Raw genomic sequence first — 21424 nt, 5'->3', positions numbered from 1 at the left:
GGAAATCAAATGAGTGGGCTGGATGGTTTTGTTAAAATTCATTTTAAGAATTTTAGCAACCAACACGTGCTAATGAAATTCAAGTTAAAGTTACAGCCAGTTAATATGACAGAAAACATTGTGTGTGGTTACTTAGGAGTACTCCTTAAGTAGAATCTGCTTTGTGCTTAGAACACAGCGAGGTTTACAATTTCAACAGTAAGCAGCAATAAAGATCAAGAAAATTCCCAAGTTTTCTAATAACCATTCTATAATAGCAAGAAAAAAGAGAAAAAGGTATCACCATCTTTTAACAATGGACTCAACTGTAGGTATATTGTAGGTATGCCAAGTGCTTGGATAAAACATGCTAACACAGTAAGATCCTTGGTTAATTACCTTTGATTTCTAAAAATCCATAAAACATAAAATATTTGCTTGCCAGTGTAAAAGATTTAACCCATGAGCAATAACCTGAACTATCTTTTCTCCATCAAGTACGTTAACAGTGCAGAATGTTAGCCGTCTCAGCATTCACTGCTCACCACATTCTGCCACCGAGGCCCGAAGATGAACCATCTTAGGGAGGTATTGCTGCCAAGGAAAATGCGAAGTAGCAAAAAAATACAATGATTCACTCCTATGCCAGAGTCTCAAAGGTAGATAGAAGGTGTCTTAAATAAGAGGTGAAATAAGTAATTCAAAATGTCCATAAGCTAACATAAGATACAGCGTTGAATCTTTTGGCACAAAAACAAAGAATACTCATACCGCTACTTTGAACAGTACTCAACATGGACAAGTAGATCCCGATGTTCGGTGGCCGGATACTGCATGTTGCACTTGGGACATTCCACCAGGCTTTCATTTAGTGCAGCAGTGGGACTTTTGGGTGACGCAGCTTTCACTCTGTTTTCAGCCTCTCCTTGGAGAGGGATTAATGGCTCTGTGAAGGCAAGCTCACGAAGCTGCTTCTGAAAAATAAATGTCAAATGAAGATCGTTTGTATATACAGCCTCCTGTTCAACAGCCGTAACTGCTCCTAGATGCTCCAGCTGCTTCAGCCCTGCAGACAGATTTTCTTTTGAATCTCTGCTCATCAGTATTACAGTGGTAACATGAGGTGGTTATAAATTACCCAAATTACCCAGGAAGTACTAGGGTTGGGTGTTTATATGGACAGGTTTTATTAAAATGCTTAGAGCCAAACGTTAAGGCAGGCCTGTGTGCAAGTCTGACAAAATTTGCTAGTTTTGTAAAAGAGGGTCAACTTCAATAAAGAACTACACAGAATTAAGAGCAGCAAAGAATTTTACCAGATCAAACAGGTTACACACAGAAATGACTAAGATATTGTATAACACCTTTGTGACTTTCCTTTTTCATGTTTTTTTCCTGAGGAACTTAGAATAGTCAGTAAAGCTTAAAAATGAGTATTTTACAGCATACTATGAAGGTGATGGACAATAGAAACACAAAGAAAAGTACAGGAAAATTATGGATTCTTTTGTATAGCCTCTGGCTTTCCATATTTTGAAAGACGGTAATTAACAGAAATAAATTATAAATTTCAATTTCAAATACTATAAATGGTCAAAATCAATGACATACTAAAGAATAGAGACAAAAATATGTTTTCTGTCTTTTACTCATGAAGAAGTTACAAATAACTTTTTTTAACAACTGCTTTTTCTCTTTTGAAAACTGAGGAATTCTATTTGTAACATTTCACCATCTACAAATACTCTGCAGTACTAGGATGATATGTAAAATATGTGCTTATGGGACATACACACACAAACACAGAACCCAACAGGTTTGGTCCAAAAGCTTATTAATAAGATGAAAACAGGCAAGTCAAAAACCATTTCCTCACAGGAACTATGTTATTTAAAAGGTTTGTTTTAAACGATTATGTGTTCAGAGTAACCCACAAAATGTGCTTTAACTCAATATGCCTAAAACAGTGTATTAACAGTAATAGTCCATTATCCTTTAAAAAAGCATTTCTTCCTTCTTTTCTTTTTAAATAGAAAAACATAATTTCAGTTCAGGATTTACGATTCTCCTCCCTTACCCCCGCCCTCTCTCCCTTGCCTCTAGAATCACAGCGCCCCAGGGTGGGTGGGGAAATGACCCCAGGCACTGGTAGTGTAATCCTCACCAAGAGATACACAATGGCCCTCTTGCTAGTGCTCTGAATTGATGCTCGTAAGGCAGTTGCTTCAAATGAGGCAGAGGCTCTGCCTATTGATTTGAGAATCAACAGACATTCTTTAAGCTGCATCCTCCTAGTTTGGGAACTGGTTTGATATATAAATAGAAAGATGGCAGAAAGAGAAAGAAGAAAACAAGTTTTAGTTTAACCATTCCAGACTCACCAAGGATTCCAACTGTGTTATTTGATTTCTTGCTTTTCGGAGCTCCTTAAGAATGACATACAACTGATGCTGCATATTCTGACGGTCAAGTTTTTCATTTTCGAAGTCTAAAGTACACGCCTGCATCTGGAAAAAATGCCCAGGACAAGACAAGTATAGCTAGTATACTCTGTCTCGTTCTCTTGACTGGATGCTTGCATTTTTTTATTAGCACAAGCAGCAAATATTTGTTGTATCATCTGAGCAAGAATTCATCTGAGCACAGTGAGATGTTGATAAATGAAGAAGCTTATGTTGAGGATTTGGTTTATCCAAGAAGCAAAGCTAACGCTTGAGGTATAGGTGAGTGAGGAGCAGCTTAACAAGTTGCTGGTTAGAATCTGTCCTCTCCATCTCCCTTTTTGTGGGGAAAGGGGAGAGGGGAAAGAGATGGCTGTTCCCTGGTTTGGAATACACTAGAAAATCTTAGGTCTATATTCTGAGAATAAATGGTATCTCTGAGTTCCACTGGAAGTTATAAGGTAGCCCTATTAGGGAGACCCTGTTAGGCTAGAGTAGGAACTACAGAAGCCATCTGGGGAAGAATAAACTTTGCCAAGGCAAACATCTACCTGTCAAGAAAATTGCCATTTCACCTCAGAGAATCTGGTTTAGCCTCCAGACAGTAAAAGGAATATATGGCTAGCACAGAGAGTCACTTTAAATATTTTTTGTCAAAGTTTTTTAAAACGATTTTTCGCAACTTTCAAATGGTGCACAGAATAGTGTGAACATCAGGAAAAAATTCCATTTTCTAATAGGCTAAGTTGAGTGTAGAAGCAATCCCAATGAGTACCTGTTGTTCCAACAGAGCTACCCTTGTTTGTTCTTCTTGCTGCTTTAACAGAGACGTGTAAAGAAACCGGACCTGAAGGAAGTAAATAGAGCCGACACTGTCATATCTGAGCTCTTATCGCTTGACCCGGGGTGCATGAAAGGCTCACAAGTCTCACTTCACTAACAGGGATGCCACCTGCAAGTCGGGTGAGTCATTCCAGCTGGCTGTTTGATGGCTATCTATGCAAGCAGCTGAGAAGGACCACCCTGGCTGAGAGTGCCCTGAGGCACAGACTGAAAGCTGATTAACATCACTGCACTCTACAGGGGACACACCCACTTTCCTGGAGGTTCTGACAGCTACTAATATTTCTGAGTAGGATAACAAAGCTGGCGGTGCCTTGCCTCCTCCGCCACAGAGTCGGAGCAAAATCCTCAATCATTTCTGCTTAATCTTTTGTAAATATCACTGCTCACACCTGTAGGGAGAATTGAGGGTGGTAAAGACTAAGAAGGCAAATGTTACAGACTATTTTTTCCCCTCTCTCAACTTTTGGAGGATTTTCAAAATTCCTATTCTAATGGTAGCAATAACTAACATTTACCTAGCCCTTTAGTTTACAAAGCAATTTTTTGTGTGTGTGTGTGAGGAAGATTAGCCCTGAGCTAACATCCATGCCAATCCTCCTCTTTTTGCTGAGGAAGACTGGCCCTAAGCTTACATCCATTGCCAATCCTCCTCCTTTTTTTCGCTTTTTCTCCCCAAAGCCACAGTAGACAGTTGTATGTCATAGTTGCACATCCTTCTAGTTGCTGTATGTGGGACGCCGCTTCAGCATGGCCGGACAAGGGGTGTGTCGGTGCGCACTGAGGATCCGAACCCGGGCCGCCAGTAGCGGAGCGTGTGCACTTAACCGCCAAGCCACAGGGCCCACCCCCCCCTACAAAGCACTTTTACATTCTCAGTTGACCTTCACAAAAGCCCTAAGAGGCAAGAAGAGGTTATTATTAATAGACACATGAATAACCTGCAAGTCAAGGAAGTTAGCTAAGTTAGCTGATTTTCCTACGGCCACACATCCTGAACTAGAGAACAGGCATGGAACCCAAATGATGTTTTTTCCATTATTCCATGCTGCCAAGTAAAAGTTAAAATAATGAGTTTCTGTTGAAGTAGTATTCAATTCTAATAATCCTAACTTAGTAACTAACATTACTGAGACAGACCTCCCGGCATAAAGCTGTGAGAATGATGAGAACATGGAAGGGATCACATGAATTAACTTGAAAGCACAGCAACAGCACGATCAAGGCACCAGGCTAGGAATCAACCTTGAGTCCCCTCTTGACTTCACATCTTTTGAGTTCTCACACATACCTACCTCCTCCTCATTCAGAGACTTGTGTATGTTGATTTCCTCTGGCAGGAGGAAATTCCCACAGTCACTCACTTCCCTGGTTCCTTCCTGTCATCAGCTCTTTGTCCAAATACCATCTCCCCAGTGAGGCCTCCACTGGCCCCCAACTTCTCCTTGTCAAATTACCCTGCTTTATTTTCTTTAGTTTACTTGTTTATTTAGGTACTTGTTGATGGTCTGTTTCCAATCTAAATATGAACTCCCAGGAGGGGGCAGGAACTTGTTTTGTTCCTTGCTGGTTCCTAGTGGTTAAAATAGCCTCTGACACATAGTAAGTATAATGAAAATTTTGAATTATGCATCAAGGAAAACCTTATTGGGTAGGCTCACCTGAGATAAGAGCTCTTCAGATCTTTTCTTCTCTTCTTCAAGTTTTTCCCTAGCAATATCATTCTCTTCCTTGAGCCTTTGGATTTTCTCTGTTTTATGCCTATCATCTTCCAGATGTTGTACATCTGCCTTTCTTTGTGAGCATAACAATTGATTTAAATCTTGGACTTCTTTTTGGGTTTCTTCATATTTTCTTCGAAATTCACTAAGTTCAAAACTCAACTGAGTTATGGTTTGTCGTTCAACCTCAAGATCTTTTTTTGCATTTGCCAAGAGCTGGTTATAATATTTTTGCATTTCTTCTTGAAGACAACCTATGACAAACACATCAGGGTACAACTCATTTTATAAAATAGACATTATTCCTGAAAAGATAAACATAAACATTTTTCTATAAATAAGATCACCTTATTTCCTCACCTTATGAAATGAAGAGTCAAGAGATAGGGTTAATATTTGATGGAACAAGAAACAGAGGTTCAGGTACATTATTTGGAGTTATAAAACTAATAACTAGAAGAACTAAAAGCTAGAAGAATAAAACTATTCTGTGGGGAGGGAAAGTCACTAAGGTCTAAAGAAGATAAATCAACAAATAGGGATATAAGCTCATTATTTATAGATAAGGTGATAATTACCAAATTAAAAACAGCAATGGGAAAGGTGGGAAAGGTGGGGCAGAGCCCTTCTATATTATCATTAAATTATTTTAACAAGCGCTTATATTACTTTGATAAAACATACACAAACACACACAGAACTATAGCACCAAAAAAAAAAAAAATTAGACTTAGCCCATAACTAAAATCCTACTTCTATATATAGTAATCTTATAAAGGCATTATAGTGGTAACTTTGTCCCCTTAGGGATAAACAGCTTTGAGTTACCTCTAGAGACATTCCTTTTACATTTTCTTTTTAGCATTAGCTTCATTTTAAATATTTGCAGGTGAAGCTCCAAGACTCTGAGCCTTGCTCGCCTTTCTTATCCTTCTCTTTATATAATTGCGGGCTTCAGTCCCATTAGGGCTGTCAGTCATTTACATGAGTGTTTTGGGTGCGGGTTTCTCTTTTCCTAGCTCAGCGCCTGGAACTGCTGACCCTATTTCCCATCTATATAAGGAAAATAACGACCCTTTCTGCCCCACCTCTTGGGGTTCCTGTGAAACTCAGTTGAGATCAATGTCAGGGAAGCTGCAAAGCACTTGGCAAAAAGATAGCATCATTCATAAGAAACTACATCTCTTCTATGGTGAGAGTCAAATGATTGAAGAATCATCTAGAAAATGTATTCTTTCTCCTGGGACTGATATGAATAAGTGCTGAAGGGAAGCAGAATAAAGAGATAATCAGTGACAAGGCCAGCTCTGGGGGAATAAAGTTGGTAAAGAACTTTGAAGGAGAGGAAGGACATGCACAGTGGGGAAAATTTAAAGTGCCTTCAGAGCTGCCAGAAGTCCCTTTACCCTGTGCCTTATGTACTCTTTTATCAGAAAACAATGGGAAATAAAACAGACTTGCTAAAATGGTATTTCTTACTTCCAGGCTAGAAGACTTGCTTATTTTATTTCCTAACATATCTATAAAAATCTAAATTTGATGGATCTCTTCTTTTAGAAAATGTCAGGCAGGCCTAACCCAAAAGAACATTTTTATAGCAGTACCTTCTGATTCAGTCTTGTTTATCTGCTGTGGGAGTGAATGAGCAGCTGCTTCCAATTTCTGTTCCAACTCGAAGATCTTTGCTAAAAGTCCTTGTACATAGACCTCTCGCTGCTGATCATACACAAGCCACTGCTGATTCTTCTCCAGAGCCTCACAGGGACAATGAAAGCAAATCAATAATAAAATAAAAAACCACAATCTTAAAATGGACAAGGGAGCCCAAGTAATGCAGTCTTTTCCAGCACATAAAAACTGTTATGCCTCATTTAATAGAATAATTCTAGGCAACCATTGTATGGCTTACAACACAGAAATACATTCTAATGTCACACACCTTCAGAATACCTAATGACACGGTGAAGTCACCTTTACACAGGGTTAAGTTCATCTACCTGCTGTCTCCTATACACAACTTGCTTTGTGTCTGTGTCCATGTCCTTCTCTGTCAACTAGAATGCCTTCGTGGCAGAGGTGGAGATGCACTTTCAGACACCCTTTAAGAAAGAGCTGTTTGCACCCAACATAAGACTGCTCAGGAGCGCCCCATGGGGCGGACAGAGACTCTGTAAGGTTTGCACCCTGGTCGGATGGTGACCCTGCCCAATCCTGCTGCCTTCCTTTTCCTTTCACAGATGTTGCTCCCCAAGAAACTGTTGGCACCCCTAACTCCACCTCAGTGTCTGCCTCCTGGAAAATCAACCTTAAATAGCCACTCCTTCTCTTTATCGTCAATTTTCATCCTTCATGTCTTCTGGAACTCAATTGAAAATCCCAAACTGGCATCACTCACCTGGTTTGTATAGGGGCTTATAAACTCAGTTGTTATATATATCTCTTAATAGTTTAAGAAATTATTTAACCAGCCATCTTCAGCTTTTTATCTGTTTGCTGTGTCTCTCAAATAGATAGTAAATTCTTTGAAGTGGCAGACCATGTTTTTCTGAGAGGATTCCTAGCTTTTATGTACAATATATACTCAGGAAATTACTTGGATGATGGGATAATATTAATAAAACAGGCAGTGTCTGTTTAAGTTAGCTGGCTACATGGAAAGTGATTCACTTTACTGTTACTGCTAACATTAGTTTTTCATTTCAGTTACATCTTTCCCTTTAGCTTTGATACCTGATATCTATCTTACTAGGCCACCTAGCATAGGTTTGAGAATCTTATCACATCTACATTTTCTGTGGGTCACACGACCTAATCTGTGGCGAGACATTAGCAAACGTTCACATAAGAAGCTACATTAACTTTAGTGGATAAAACAAGGTGGAATATGTGGACAAAGGTGTGTAGATTTATGAGCTGTCTTTTTTTAATGAAAAATTCTGTTGATATTATTGTTAACGAGGACAAATTCATATATCCTCTGATTCTAACACTCACTGTTCTTCACCACTCGATCCTTGGAAATTCAGTCAAAGGCAAAGCCAAAGGAGTCAGCCAGGGCAGCCCAGCATCCCCCAGCAATTGCCCGCTACACCTCCCCCTTGCCTCCTACCCCCAGTTTTGCCAGGGGAGATGGCAGTTTTGTTACTGAAAGCAGGGCACGGATTCGAGTTGAAAGCTAGCAAAGATGACGATTCACCTGCTGGTGCTAGGGGAAAAAAAGCCCAGAAATTCTAATATAGCACCAAAACACAACGAGATTATAACTGCTCTCTCCTCTCCAATCTAGCTGTTCAGTCCAAGAGGATGGGATTATCCTCCTTTCGTTCTAAGTTCCTGAGAAGCTGGGGAAATAAGTCTCAATGACTATTTGTGTACAGAGAGCATGCATATCTAAACCCGATGTCAAACATGTAAAGTGTTATGGATGAAGGGTCCCAGAAGGAGGCTCACATAGTGGTGATAACACCCCTTCACAATGGCCAGACTCATTTGTACCGAGCCCTCTGCCCCTGCCGCCCATGCTATGACCTGTCTGCCCCCACAGGAATGCCTACTTGAGCAACGATTCACTGTTGGATCCTGGTAAACCCTGATTAGTTTTGGACTAAGAGAAAAAAGGAAAAATGTGTCCATTTATTTTTTCTCAACAATAGAAATCCTCAGTTGGAGGGTGATTTCCCCATTGGGAAACTGAGAGGAGATGCGGGCCATCACCAAAAGCTTTAGGTCCATTAATACAATGATCACTCTATATTTGGGGGCAAAACAGCCACCCCTAATAAGTTCAGTTCAACCTCTTTTTTGGTCCCCAAAGTGCTACGTCATTTTAGTTATATTAATAACTGAGAATTTCTGAAAGCTTCATGACACCACTTGCTAAAACTGAAGCTATCTTCCCCTAGGCTGACATTAAAATTGTCCACAATCCGCCTCTTCCCTTCTCTTCAGGGTATAGCCTGGCCTTTTCTCCTCCACTGCTGCCTTGTTGTCTACACAACCATGCACACCCTCTATGCCTCGCTTAAACTCTCCTTTCTGCCCAGAGTGCCCCAGAACCCCTTCCTATATTACCTGCCCACTTAAATCCTATCTTTTCATCAAGTTCCAGTGAGTCCAGGCTTGTCTTTCAAGTCCCCTTACCATAACTACCCTCACCAAGCTCCCTCTCCTTTGTAAGCCAAGAGTACTTTTAATGTCCATCCAATCTATTTGGCATCTTATTCTCATGACTTTGATTGCTTCCTGATGACACTTCTTATCTTAACTAGATCATAAGGCCCCGGGATAGCTGGGGCCAGGCTTGTTGAGATTTTTTTTTATAGTTCCGTACATGTGTATACTGTTTCCATAGCAAGTAGCAGGCTAAGGAATGTTTGTGAACGATGATGACAACGTGGAGTGGGGAAACTGACTGCAAGAATCAGCAGGCACCCAAGCAAGTCTTTTAGCCCCAAACTGCAGTTACAGAGTATTCAGGGAAGGGAGGAGAGGGCATGAAAGAATCTAACAGTTCCTCACATACAGCAGAATATATTTAGAATGATTCAGAAAGAATGAAACACTTTCAAAAATATCTGAAAAGGTAATAAAAATCCCTTTATAATAGAATTATCATAGCTATTTGTATAATCTTACAAGTGCTTACTATGTACTCCTTGTGTCATAATTCATCCTAGACCTGCTGTAATTTATTACTATCAATGGTTGAAGTGGCAGTCAGGATGTATAACTTCTTATCTTTCAGGGCTGCCAGAACAGATGTACAAACACAAAGTTCTTGACAAAAAAGTTGCACGGTGTACCTTTACTGGAGTAAAATATACAGAGTGGAATACATTTTCAACAGCATGCCATTCTTTTTGAATCACCCTGCATTTGTTGCAGTATACTGTAAAAGGAGGGCTCTCCTCCCCCACAAGCTGGCATCTCACTCTAGAGGGGTGAGATGGGATAAGTGGTAAGGAATATACTGGAAGTTTTTGGTTGTATATCAGGGTATCTTCTTTCAGGTAGAAACTTCCATCTTTTATAAATACAGACAGTTGAGCTCCATGTCCAAAAAGATCTAAATATACGGAAACTCTAACTCGAGAGAGTTCCTCCAACCTTTGCTGGGCTGCTTCCACGAGCATCCTACAAACTCATGAGCAAACCTTCTAGGTATGTGGCTTAAAGGATTTTCAATGTCTGTTTTCTACAGAATTAGGAAACGGATTAGGAAGACAGATGCAGCCTTTGGAATCAGACTTAGTTCAAGGGCCCTCCCTCTAGCCCCTTGGCCAGACACTTTTCTCTCTGCACCTGTTAGGCAGCTATAACATTAACTGTCCTTGCATGGCTTCAGTTCATTTAGCAAGTGGAGATACTATACAGGCACTCTGTATTAGATATTCAGATTTAGTTGATAAGAGCGGTAGCATTGTATAACTCAAAAAGCACGCATACACCTAAATCATGTGTTAGATGCTAAAGACACCTAATTTTATACTGAATTTTAAATTTGTCCACATTTAAGAAATATTTTAATATAAACAATTTAAGTAATGTTGAATGGTCATGAAAATTTTCTTCTTTTAAATGTATCTGTCCACACATTACTTAAGCAGGAGAAACAAAACTGTCTAAGATTCAAGAGACATTATTCTAAAGGGCCACATGATGGCGCTGTTACTTCAATAAAGTAGTAACATTTCTTTACTCTTGATTTCACTGCCTCTATGCATCTGCTTTTTCTTCTCTTAATAGTTTCAATAATAAACAGATTTGATAGCTATCAATGAGTGCTGATATTACTACTTTTGCATCTCCAGACTCCTCCTTGCATTAGTTATCTCTTTTTTTAGACATGCATTTCACATTTCCATCCAAGTTATCAATAAAACTACAGAACAAGAATGGGTAAAACTGAAGCCCCGTGGAATGCTACTAAAGCTATTCCTCCTGGTTTGACAGGGTTCCATTAACTATTCCTTGGGCAAAAATTCTAACATAGATTAAAATGTTAGCTTACACTGGAGGAATAAAAAATGTGGGTCTATTGACAAAACTGGAATATGGATGATAGATTACATGAAAGTATTGTGTCCATGTTAAATTTATTAAAGTTGCTATCTGTACTGAAGTCATGTAAGAGAATATCCTCATTCTTAGAAATATACATCAAAGTATTTAGGTTTAAAGGGCTGTGGATATATGCAACTCACTCAAATGATTCAGAAAAAAATATTACGTGTGTGTGTGTGTGTGTGTGTGTGTGTGTGTGTGTGTGTGTGTGTGTGTAGGTGGGAGTGGGGACTGAAAGAGAGTCCGTAAAATGGGGCAAAATGTTAACAATGGTTGAATCCTGGTAAAGAGTACATGGGTTTCTATATTTTCATTCTTGTAACCTTTCTGTAAATTTGAATTTTTTTCCAAATAAAAAATTTAAAAATAATTATTATTTATCTTCCCTAAATTCTAAGTTTAAAAATTAGATTTTTAAAATTAAGAGCAAGAAATGCCTTTTACTATTGCCTTTTAGCTATTTGGTTTCAAAGTTACTGTATTTTTTACAGTATTAACTCCCTGTAATTATTTCAAAATGTTGGCCAGACCTAAACGGTAACTGAGGAAAGACACAGCTAGGCCTGAAGAAAGGCAAACAGGTTTTTAGAGCCTCTTTTAGCATAACAAATACTGACTCTTAAAACAGGTAGGCAAACTTCTACAGGAAGTTTTGTGGGAGCGTGGAGGAGTGGTATGGGACTAGAAGTGCTGAGCCCTCAAAAGCCCAAGAATGTGACAGCGTGTAGAGTGTGAGGAGTGAGATTTCTCTTTCCCTGCTCCCTAAGTCTTCCCACTACAACTCTCTGCCTCGTCGAAAAGATCTGCTGAGGTTCCAAAGGGACAACCAGAGCTAAATCACCTCTTGCTCCTCAAATGAGAAGTTAATGGTTCTCAAAGTGTCGTCCTCGGACCACCAGCAGTAGCAGCAACAGCAGCAGCAGCTGGAGCTTATTGAAAACGCAGAATCTCGGGCTCTACTCGAGACCAAGGAAATAAGAATCTGCATTTTATGGAGATCCCCTAGATTCATGTGCTCATTAGAGTCTGAGAGGCATTGCTCAGTCTAGACCACCATTTGAAGGTGAGCTGGGTTAAATTTTACTCCATTTGTCGAAAAGCCTTTCTAAGGTAAGCAGAGCAGAGAAGTACAATGTGATCCCTAAATAACCTGGGAAGATAAAAAAGAACAAAAAGATTGCGTATAAAGGCATAACATTTCAAAGTTAATTTCATAAAAAGAACCGTCATTATCTAAAAATAACTTTAATTGTTATTTGAAGCAGTTAGTGCTGAGAAGCCTAAAAATTACACCAGTTTAAGAAAACAGCATATATTTTCTGGTTCTTTGCTAAAAGATACACTAGTAAAATTCAAGAAGCTTTGCAAGATTCCAAGATTCAGTCATTCTCTCAAATGTTCTAGATGCTGGGGATAATACACAACACAAAAAACTTATTTCGATAGTTCTTTAAAAATTATGTTTCTTCTTCATTTTAGTTACCTCTGGGTAAATTACTGTGATAAGGGTACTGTAATACCCCGCTATACACTCAACAGACTTAAATTCTTCTTTTGAAGATCAAATAGACCTCAAGGTACACTTGCTAGATGAAATAAAACAGGAATCTTAAGAGCATACTTAGATGAGGGTAGACATGCCAGTAATATTTCTGGAATCGAAATACGTATCTAGTGGCCTAATAATTAAATCAAGAATTTTATACTTTGTATATCTAATCTTAATACTTGAAAAAATACACTGTGAATAGTGGTCCTATGTCCTCAATCTATTTAATTCCCAAAGAAACTCACCAATCTATTTAAGATGTTAAGTTTGAAATAATACAACTTTCTCATATATCTGAAATAAGCTCACATCATACTCTAGAGAAAAGAAGTATTGAGTATACAAAGAATGTGCTTCCTTTTCAAACTATGAAAGCAAATCCTGGTTCCAAGAGAAGAATTTCAAACTAAAGAATACATCTTGCACAGATAAACTAAAAGAGAAGAAACTATAAATTAAATTATAATGATAATAGTAACTTAGTTAGGCAAATTACAGTTAGGTAGAGAAGGGATGTTGTTTAGGTATTGGGTAGTGATGGGTGATTTCTAGGGCTTTCTAGCCTAATGAGACCATGCAAAGGAACTAGCCTTCTTGAATGCCTGGAAAGAGACTTAAAGTTAATAACCTAGAGAAATGATCTCAAATCACTCAGTTCTCCACCTCCTCAACAGATTTTTTCAAGTCACAGCATCAATGCTGTCAATTTTTATGAAATTTAAGAATAAATGAATTGGTCCTCTTTAGCCATAACTTAATAACAGGAAAATGAACTTACATCTTTCAGCTGTATTTCCATTTCATGAATATTACTCATTGATGAGTTGAAACAGCTTGTAGCCACAGTCTATAAAAAAGCCAGTATTAGTTAACACCACAAATTTAACAATAGAAGTTTCTTCATTATATTTAGTTCCATAATAATACAGTATACTTCACAGGGGCATCCCAAAATCCAGATTTAGTACATGCTGGTGAACCATCACGCCAGATGATGGGTACCAGAGGAGAATTAACATCTCCTAGAAGCTTCCTAAGCAGATTGGAAACCCTGAGATTTCAGATCTAATTTGACTTCTAAGGGCCTCTGGACCCCAGGATCACCAGAAAAGCCCTTAATGCATATGAACAGCTCAGTGGTTTTCACCAAAAGGAGACAAAACAAAACAACTGGGCTATTTAAATGAAATCTGGAAAATATTAAATTATCAAAAGATAAAAGTTGTTTTCTAGAATTATAATTGTATTACTAATAGTATTAATTTGTATTAGTTCATATAGATTATATGGAACTCAAAATATAATTTCTTTCCTTTTTTTCTCTTCATTTTCTCACAGAAAAAAAAAGAGAAGTGGTTAGGTACCCAGGCTAGCCAGCAAAACTCATAAAAAGCTGTATTTTAATCCTTTAACAGCTGTTAAGGAAACAGACTTGTGTGAACCCTGGCAAGGAAGCTCAAAATATATTTTTTTCTCCAAATGTTTCTAGACACTCACCCTAGTATGTAGCCCTTTCTCCTTCTCAATTCAGTTCTCGAGCTGGAAACTGTGACAGAGATAGTTCACCGAACCCCTTTCCTTTTTGCCCTGGGCACATTGTAGACTATGTTTCCCAGCCTTCCCTATGCTTAATGAGGCCATGAGACTGATTTCTATCCCATGGAATGTGGGCAGAAGTGAAATACACCAATACCAGGCCCGGCCCCCACACCCTCCCCCCCAATTCTCTACATGTTGTCTCTGGGTCACGGCTGTATAGAGAGGATCTGGTGGAGGACTCCACCCTAAGGGATGCAGGAGCTACTAGAAGGAAGGAACCTAGATCTCTAAACGACTCTGTGGAGCAAAGCCACCTCCATACCAACACGCACTAGACAGTGACGTGAGGGAGAAATAAATATTTGTTGTATAAGACTCTGAGATTTGGAGGGTGTTTGTTACAGCAGTTAGACATGCTGAGTAATACAGAAATCAATAGTGAATAGCCCACAGAATTATTATAAGAATACATTTTTAAAAATTATTTATACTAAGATTTGCATTTCTATCTTCAAAAATGGAGAAACTAATTCTTGAGCTTTAAGGAAAGGTTTTAGTTAACCACTTTGGATCTGACTGTAATGTCTCATGAGTTTCAGCTCTATGGAAATTCTCTAGAAAAACTTAACCTCTTTGAACTCATCTGTAGAAACACTCCATTGTCCATCTATGAAAGTACATATAAATGTATAGGTCTGATCACTGTGTCTACCCTAAAGGGGAGATTAAGTACAAAGACAGACCTGTAACAGCATTGAGATATTATATCTGAAAGCTACAGATTTTCTTCTATAGATGGCATTAATAATTGTAATGTTAGTATTATTCAAATGTCTAAATTTCCAAAAGAATCAAAGGTCTGATCAATAAGAAACCATTTTTTGAGCCCTTATTATATGCCAGGCACTATGCTAGGCAATTTACATATATTATCACATTTAATCTCCAGTGTTCTTATCCTGATCTTACTGATGTGGAAATTGAGGTTGAGGAGAAGGGTCTGGTGAATTCTAGCATTGTCTCTAAGGCTAGAGAGGTTAAGGAATTTGTTTAGGGTCCATAGCTAGCAAGTGGCAGAGCTAAGATCTGAACTCAGATCTGCCTACCTATAAATCCTTGCTCTTTCTGCTACACTAGTGACTCTGACACAAAAGAGGGGCAGAAAAAGCACGTGTAGTTAGGAAAAGCATACTTGATATTATAATAGTCTATCTCAAATATAAAAAATAATAAAAAAATTAAGACTATTGTTTTCATGATACAAACTACAGCAAAAAGAACTCTTGGCTACTGCAGATATACGGTGGATTCTGTATTCTGACTATTCCCTTTGGCAAAACAATGGTGTGGGGAGTCGAGGGAGCTATATTAACTATTTTTGCTTATTGAGAGGGTACCGGGCTATAAAAAAAAGTAACCTGTTCGTATACTATACTGTTTCACCATTTGACAAGCATATTTTAACAAACTCATTCTTCATAAGAATTCTAAATTGTATCAGGAAGAAAAAAAAATCTGGGTTTAATTTTTTTTAATTTTTTTAATTTATTTTTTTTTGTGAGGAAGATCAGCTCTGAGCTAACATCTGACAATCCTCCTCTTTTTGCTGAGGAAGACTGGCCCTGGGCTAACATCCGTGCCCATCTTCCTCCACTTTATATGGGACGCCGCCACAGCATGGCTGGACAAGCGGTACATCGGTGCATGCCCGGGATCCGAACCGGGGAGCACGCGCACTTAACCGCTTGCGCCACCAGGCCAGCCCCACGGGTTTAAATAAATGATTAGTACCTGTGATAAATGAAGTGAGCTGGCTTTGCTTTCCAGTTCTGTAAGTCTTGCAGTTGCAGCAGACAACTGGTTTTTCAGTACATCTGTCTCTTCAGACAAGGATTTCAACAGCTGTTCCCGCCTTTCACCTTCCTTTGTTTTCTCCTCCAGCTGTTCAAGCAATGCAGTAGTGCTGTGTTTGGTCTTCAGCTGGTCTCTGAGTCGCTGTATTTCTTTGTCCCTCTCTGTGAGGTGATAAGCATTCTTCTCCCTCTCAGCTTCAAGGACTCGAATTTTCTAGATATAAACTAAGAAGAATCTTAGAACAAAGCCAGGTCAAACATGAAAGTAAACAATACACTACAACAAGCATTTGTGAAGTGTTTATTAACTGTCAAGTCAGCATTACATTAGATATTAGGGCCAAAAAGAAGATGAAGCCAAGGTCTTAGGTTCAGAGGGCTCATAGAGAGGTAAACCAATACATGAATGCAATGTGGTAAGTGCTATAGTTAAGATATATATAAAATGAATGGGACACGGACACAGAAAGGAGAAACCAACTCTGTCGAGAGTGGTGAGAGAAAGCTAAAGAAAAGCTGGCCCTCACATGAGTTATCTGATAATCATCCCTCCATCGTACTGGTTCCAATAATCTTAAAGGTTAAAAGTGAGTCACACAGAGATACACCCTCATGATGAACTTGAAACAACAGAACTTAAAAATTACAGAACATTACAGCTGGATAAAAATGCATTCGTTAACTTGCTTTTTGCTAATGAACGATTTGGTATCAAATCTAGAAGGAGCGTTCAACGTTTTCAAGGATTTGAAAGATAAAGAATCCACAATTGTTAAACTGCTGCTGGCATAGAGAGATGACAGAGAGGTGATAGAAAAAGTTAACAGAATGACTTTACAGGCTAATAAGGAAGAACAACTTAAGACTAAAAACTTGCATTTAGGGAGGAAAGAAGCAGTTGTTCAAATATAAAATGGGGAAATTGAGTTGGATGGTTGTGTGAAAATGATGACAGGATTTTGGTTGGCCATAAGCTTAAGGAAATAGTATAAAAGACTTACAAAAAGAGCAGATACAATTTTAGGCTTTCATAGACAAAACACACAGATTAGGGGAAATAACACTACCATGTCAACCCGTGTTTGCCACTGTGTGCCATAGTGGGTGCACAATTCAGAAAGAGATATGGACACACGACAAAGTGTGCAGGAAAGTGACCAGGGATAAGACGCCACAAAAGCTGAAGAATATGGGGTTAGTCTACAGAAAAGTAAGAGGAAGTAGGATTTTCTCAAATCTGAAAAGTTGTCAATTGGATAAAAAATAGACTTGTTCTATGTAGCTTTATGAGTACAACTGGAAACAAAATGGTAGAAGTTACAGGAAGTTTAATTTCAACTGATTATAAAGGAACAGAGTTTTGACTCCAGTGCTGGTCAAAAGTGGAATGAACTGGAAAGAGATCTCTCAGGGAAGCATTTAGATTTCTCCACCAGATTGCAAAATAATCTTTATGTCTAAGAATTGATGATGGATCATTTCTAAGTGCTTGAATAAGTATTTACCTCAATTTGTGCTGTTAAAAAAACAATAAATCATTCAGTTTTATGATGTGCTTATAAAACAGAATTTAAAGAAATCCAATGATACTATTTAATACAGGTCATTTATTTTCTAAATATGAACAATAAAAGTACTTCTGCAAAATAAATTAAAATTAAATTAAAGATTAAATTCTCAAATCCTTCCAGTTCTAATAAATTCCTAACTGCTTTACTGACTATACCATAACAAATTATAAATTAGAGAATCTGAAATATAATTTAACAGAACACAAAATGCCAATATATGTAATGATGTTACATCAAAAACCCTGAAAACAAAGATTACTTGGAAAGCAGCCAATATACATGATAAAATGGGTTTTTAAACATTTACATTAAAATCTGAACTCCATTTAACACTATGAAATGATAAGATTTGATTTTTTACTTTTAGCGAACTAACAGAAAAACGAGAGTATTATCATTATTGGGAAAACACTTCCTCATCTCCTACAGTACAGCTTACTATAATTTAAAGGATTTATAAGGCCATTTACCTCCCAAAGTCTGTGTCTGTCTTTATCAGCCAGCTTTCCTTTTCCATTTGTGATTTCATCCACTGATGTTTTTAAAGCTGCAATTTCTCCTCTAAATTTTTCTAATGCAGTTTCCGATTTGGAGTTACTAGGCTTTGATCCCCATTTACTTTTAATTAAATCTTTGGGACTTCTGGAAGACATCTCTGAAATTATCTGTAAAAATAAAAACACAATTATATTTTATAAGTCTGAGTTTTAAAAAATCAAATCTCAGGTATGAAAAGGTCTAATAACCTGCCTGCTAAATAGAAGAACCTTTCTATCTAAATAGAAGTGAGATAGCCAAACCAGTGGGGTATGGGAGAGGGCCTGGGGAAGGCTTTTGGCTTGCTAGTAACAATATATTTTTAAATCTGGGTGGTAGATACATGGGGAGTATTCACTTTTTAAAAATAGGTCAACTTGTACACTTATGTTTTGTGCAGGATTCTGAATGTGTGTCATATTTCAATAAAAAAGTTTTGTTTTAAAAAAATGGAGGGGTGGACCGGCCCCGTGGCTTAGCAGTTGGGTGCGCGCGCTCCGCTACTGGCGGCCCGGGTTTGGATCCCCGGCGCGCACTGACGCACCGCTTCTCTGGCCATGCTGAGGCCGTGTCCCACATATGCAACTGGAAGGATGTGCAACTATGACATACAACTATCTACTGGGGCTTTGGGGGAAAAAACAAAAAGGAGGAGTATTGGCAATAGATGTTAGCTCAGAGCCGGTCTTCCTCAGCAAAAGGAGGAGGGTTGGCATGGATGTTAGCTCAGGGCTGATCTTCCTCACAAAAAAAAAAAAAAAAATATGGAGGGGTAACTAACAATTAAACGATTAATGAAGCCTGAAAGAAGCAGATCACAATCAAAGACATGTTTTACCCAGGAATAAAAAGCTAGTGGTAAATAATATAATTCTGAGTACACAGGCACTGAGATGTCATTACCTGACATAATGGTATGTCTTCTGTTTTATAAGATAGGCCTAGTTCAGATCTATCCTAATTGTCAGTGGAGAGACCACAGAGGGCAGAAGTGAGGAGTATCCAAGGTGAGACATTTATAGGGAAAAAGAGGCACAATATTCAAGGAATTCAGGAATGACAGGAATGACGAAGAAGGAGCCAAATTAAGTTAGGAGAAGCTGAGTATCTGCTAACAGTATTAGATGACAGTTTAGAAGCAAGTGCATAATATAAACTCTAGGAGGAAAATATACAGTGTAACGTACAGTACATATAATAAAAGTAGCTTTAATTAGGGAGGATAAAAAGCATTTTTCCACCTTATGGATCCTGAGATAAAATAATGGTGGTGTGACTAGAAAATCTAGAATATGAGACCATTCATGCATTCAAAAAATATTGGAGAGCCTACAATTTACCAGGCAGCATAACTGGGTATAAACTAGTAAAAAAAAAGAAAAAAGAAAGAGAGAGGGACACGCTCCCTTACATAACGGAACTTTCAATCTAGTAAAGGAGATAAGCAATAACAAGGAAACAAATACAAATTCTTAAGTTGTAAAATAAATGCTATACAGGAAATGAAGAGTACAGTGATAAATGACAGCAGTAAAAATAGGAGAGACCTACTTAGACAAGGTGGTGAGGGTAGGCCTCTCTGTGGAAGTGACTTTTAGGGTCATCCTGTAAGCATAGAGCCTGAAAAGACTAGAACTGTGTAGACTGAGTCGAACAGACCATCTATCAAAAGGTTGCTCCTGGATTTCTGCCCGTTCTAAGGTGCAAGACTAAGATAACTACTAAATCAGTTGATGCTCATGCAAGATTACGGTGTCTCCAGAATCTGCCGCCACAGAAAGTTCTTTCCTACCTGCTTCTGTTAATACCACACTGTGATGCGACATAATGGGTTGATATGGCAGAAAACTACTTTTCAACCAAGTCATTGAAACACAGACTGGTGGAACTGTATAGATCATAGAACTGGAAGGAACCTCCGGACATCTGCTTCCTGACCTCCGGACAGAACTTCCGCAGAGAACGATTTTTGTTTCCAGCTTCTAGCCTAGACTCTGCCGGGGTCCCCCGGCTCCCCATCACTTAGGCCTACCAACCTCCTTTTCCTGTATTTTCCATTCGTCAGGCTAGTATTCACAGGTTCACACTGTTCAGACTTCACCCGGCCCAGCTGCCCCTTCTTCAGGAAGCCTTCCCTCTGCGAACTCGAATCAGCCATATGCAGTCCACAGGGCACAATCTGGTACTCACCTGTTACCCCCACGCTTTCTGTATTTGTTCAACAACTGTTTCAGGCGCTGACCCTTGAATTATTTTTGTCACTCACAGAGCCTAAGAGCAGATGCTCAAAAAATACTTATTGATTGGTTCAAGTGATCTAAGACAGGCTGAACAGGTGACCAAAGAAACACTTCAATCCAGCAAACTGCACAAGACATCTATTAAAAGCCACGTCGTCTACAAGTGGAGGTAAATCTTACAACAACCTTCACAGAAGTAAGATCTCACATGGGGAGGCTGACGGGCAAAGAAAACTGCAAAAAGACGCACTTTTTTCTCGCCTCTAAAATGAAGATGTTTGCAGAACAGGCATGAAAGCGCTTGCTAACCGGAAAGATGCGGTACTAACAAAAAATCTTGGCCAAGTCACTCGGTCTCTCGGCGCCCGTCTGAAGAGGGATGATAATACCCACCGCGAAGCTGAAAGGAGGGATCGAAACGACGACGGCCGTGATGCGCCCGGCCCGGAGCCAGGCTCGACGTGAGCGCCAGGGAAGGGGACTTATATCAGGGCGGGCAGAGATTGAGCCCAAGCGGACGCGATCTGCCCACGACACCGCCTCCCTCGCGGTCCGGCCCGCCCGACCCCGGGGCGAAGGGCTCTGGCCGCCCCTCGCCGCCCTCCGTGGTCGCCTCCCCACAGCCAGCCAGCACCGGAGGCGAAGCTCAGCGCTAGCGTCGGCCCACTCACACCCTCAGGCGCGGACTCCGCTTCCGGGAGTTTGAATCCCGCGGCTGCGGGGCGGGGCACGTCACTGCCGGCGGGGGCACGCCCGGCAGGAAGGTGGGGGCAGCACGCGCGGCGGGATCGCGGCTCAACGATTGGCTGCGGCCCCCGAGGGGCGGGGCTTAGAGCCACAGCGCGGGCGGAGGCGGCGGGGCGGAGTCGCGGACGGCGACACCACCTCTCGGGTTCCTGCCGTATTCTGGGGCTTCGTTTGGGTGTATCTGAGGGCCCAGATCTCGCGGTCGGGGTCGCTGTGTGAGGAGCTTTGTGTTTGTCCGCTTTGGGGATGAAGCAGTTACTATGCTCAGTGAGACTGTGGACTGGGACTAACTCGTTCTGTGTCCCTGAGCGTGATTCGCCCAAGTACCAGTTTGGTCCTGT

General features: G+C 39.7%; 1 protein-coding gene across 3 annotated transcripts; it reads right to left on the bottom strand.

Moving 5' to 3' along the window:
- Positions 1–632: 632 nt before the first annotated feature.
- On the bottom strand, positions 633–21013 carry CEP55 (centrosomal protein 55). Of its 3 annotated transcripts, none has more exons than XM_058543552.1 (9): positions 20730–21011; positions 18030–18224; positions 15927–16202; positions 13375–13443; positions 6589–6739; positions 4925–5238; positions 3196–3267; positions 2361–2486; positions 633–953 (listed from the first exon to the last, which is right to left on the bottom strand). In XM_058543552.1, the coding sequence occupies exons 2-9, from the start codon at positions 18210–18212 to the stop codon at positions 753–755; spliced, it is 1392 nt and encodes a 463-aa protein (XP_058399535.1). In that variant the 5' UTR covers positions 18213–18224; positions 20730–21011; the 3' UTR covers positions 633–752. The 3 variants fall into 3 exon arrangements, with proteins under 3 accessions (XP_058399535.1, XP_058399536.1, XP_058399537.1); XM_058543553.1 differs by lacking the exon at positions 20730–21011 and adding an exon at positions 20287–20712; XM_058543554.1 differs by lacking the exon at positions 3196–3267 and having other exon boundaries at positions 20730–21013.
- Between the last annotated feature and the right edge of the window lie 411 nt (positions 21014–21424).

The sequence above is a fragment of the Diceros bicornis genome, chromosome 6 (genome assembly GCF_020826845.1).
Source record: "Diceros bicornis minor isolate mBicDic1 chromosome 6, mDicBic1.mat.cur, whole genome shotgun sequence".
NCBI classification, from domain to species: domain Eukaryota; kingdom Metazoa; phylum Chordata; class Mammalia; order Perissodactyla; family Rhinocerotidae; genus Diceros; species Diceros bicornis.
This window is presented reverse-complemented; position numbering and strand designations above follow the sequence as displayed.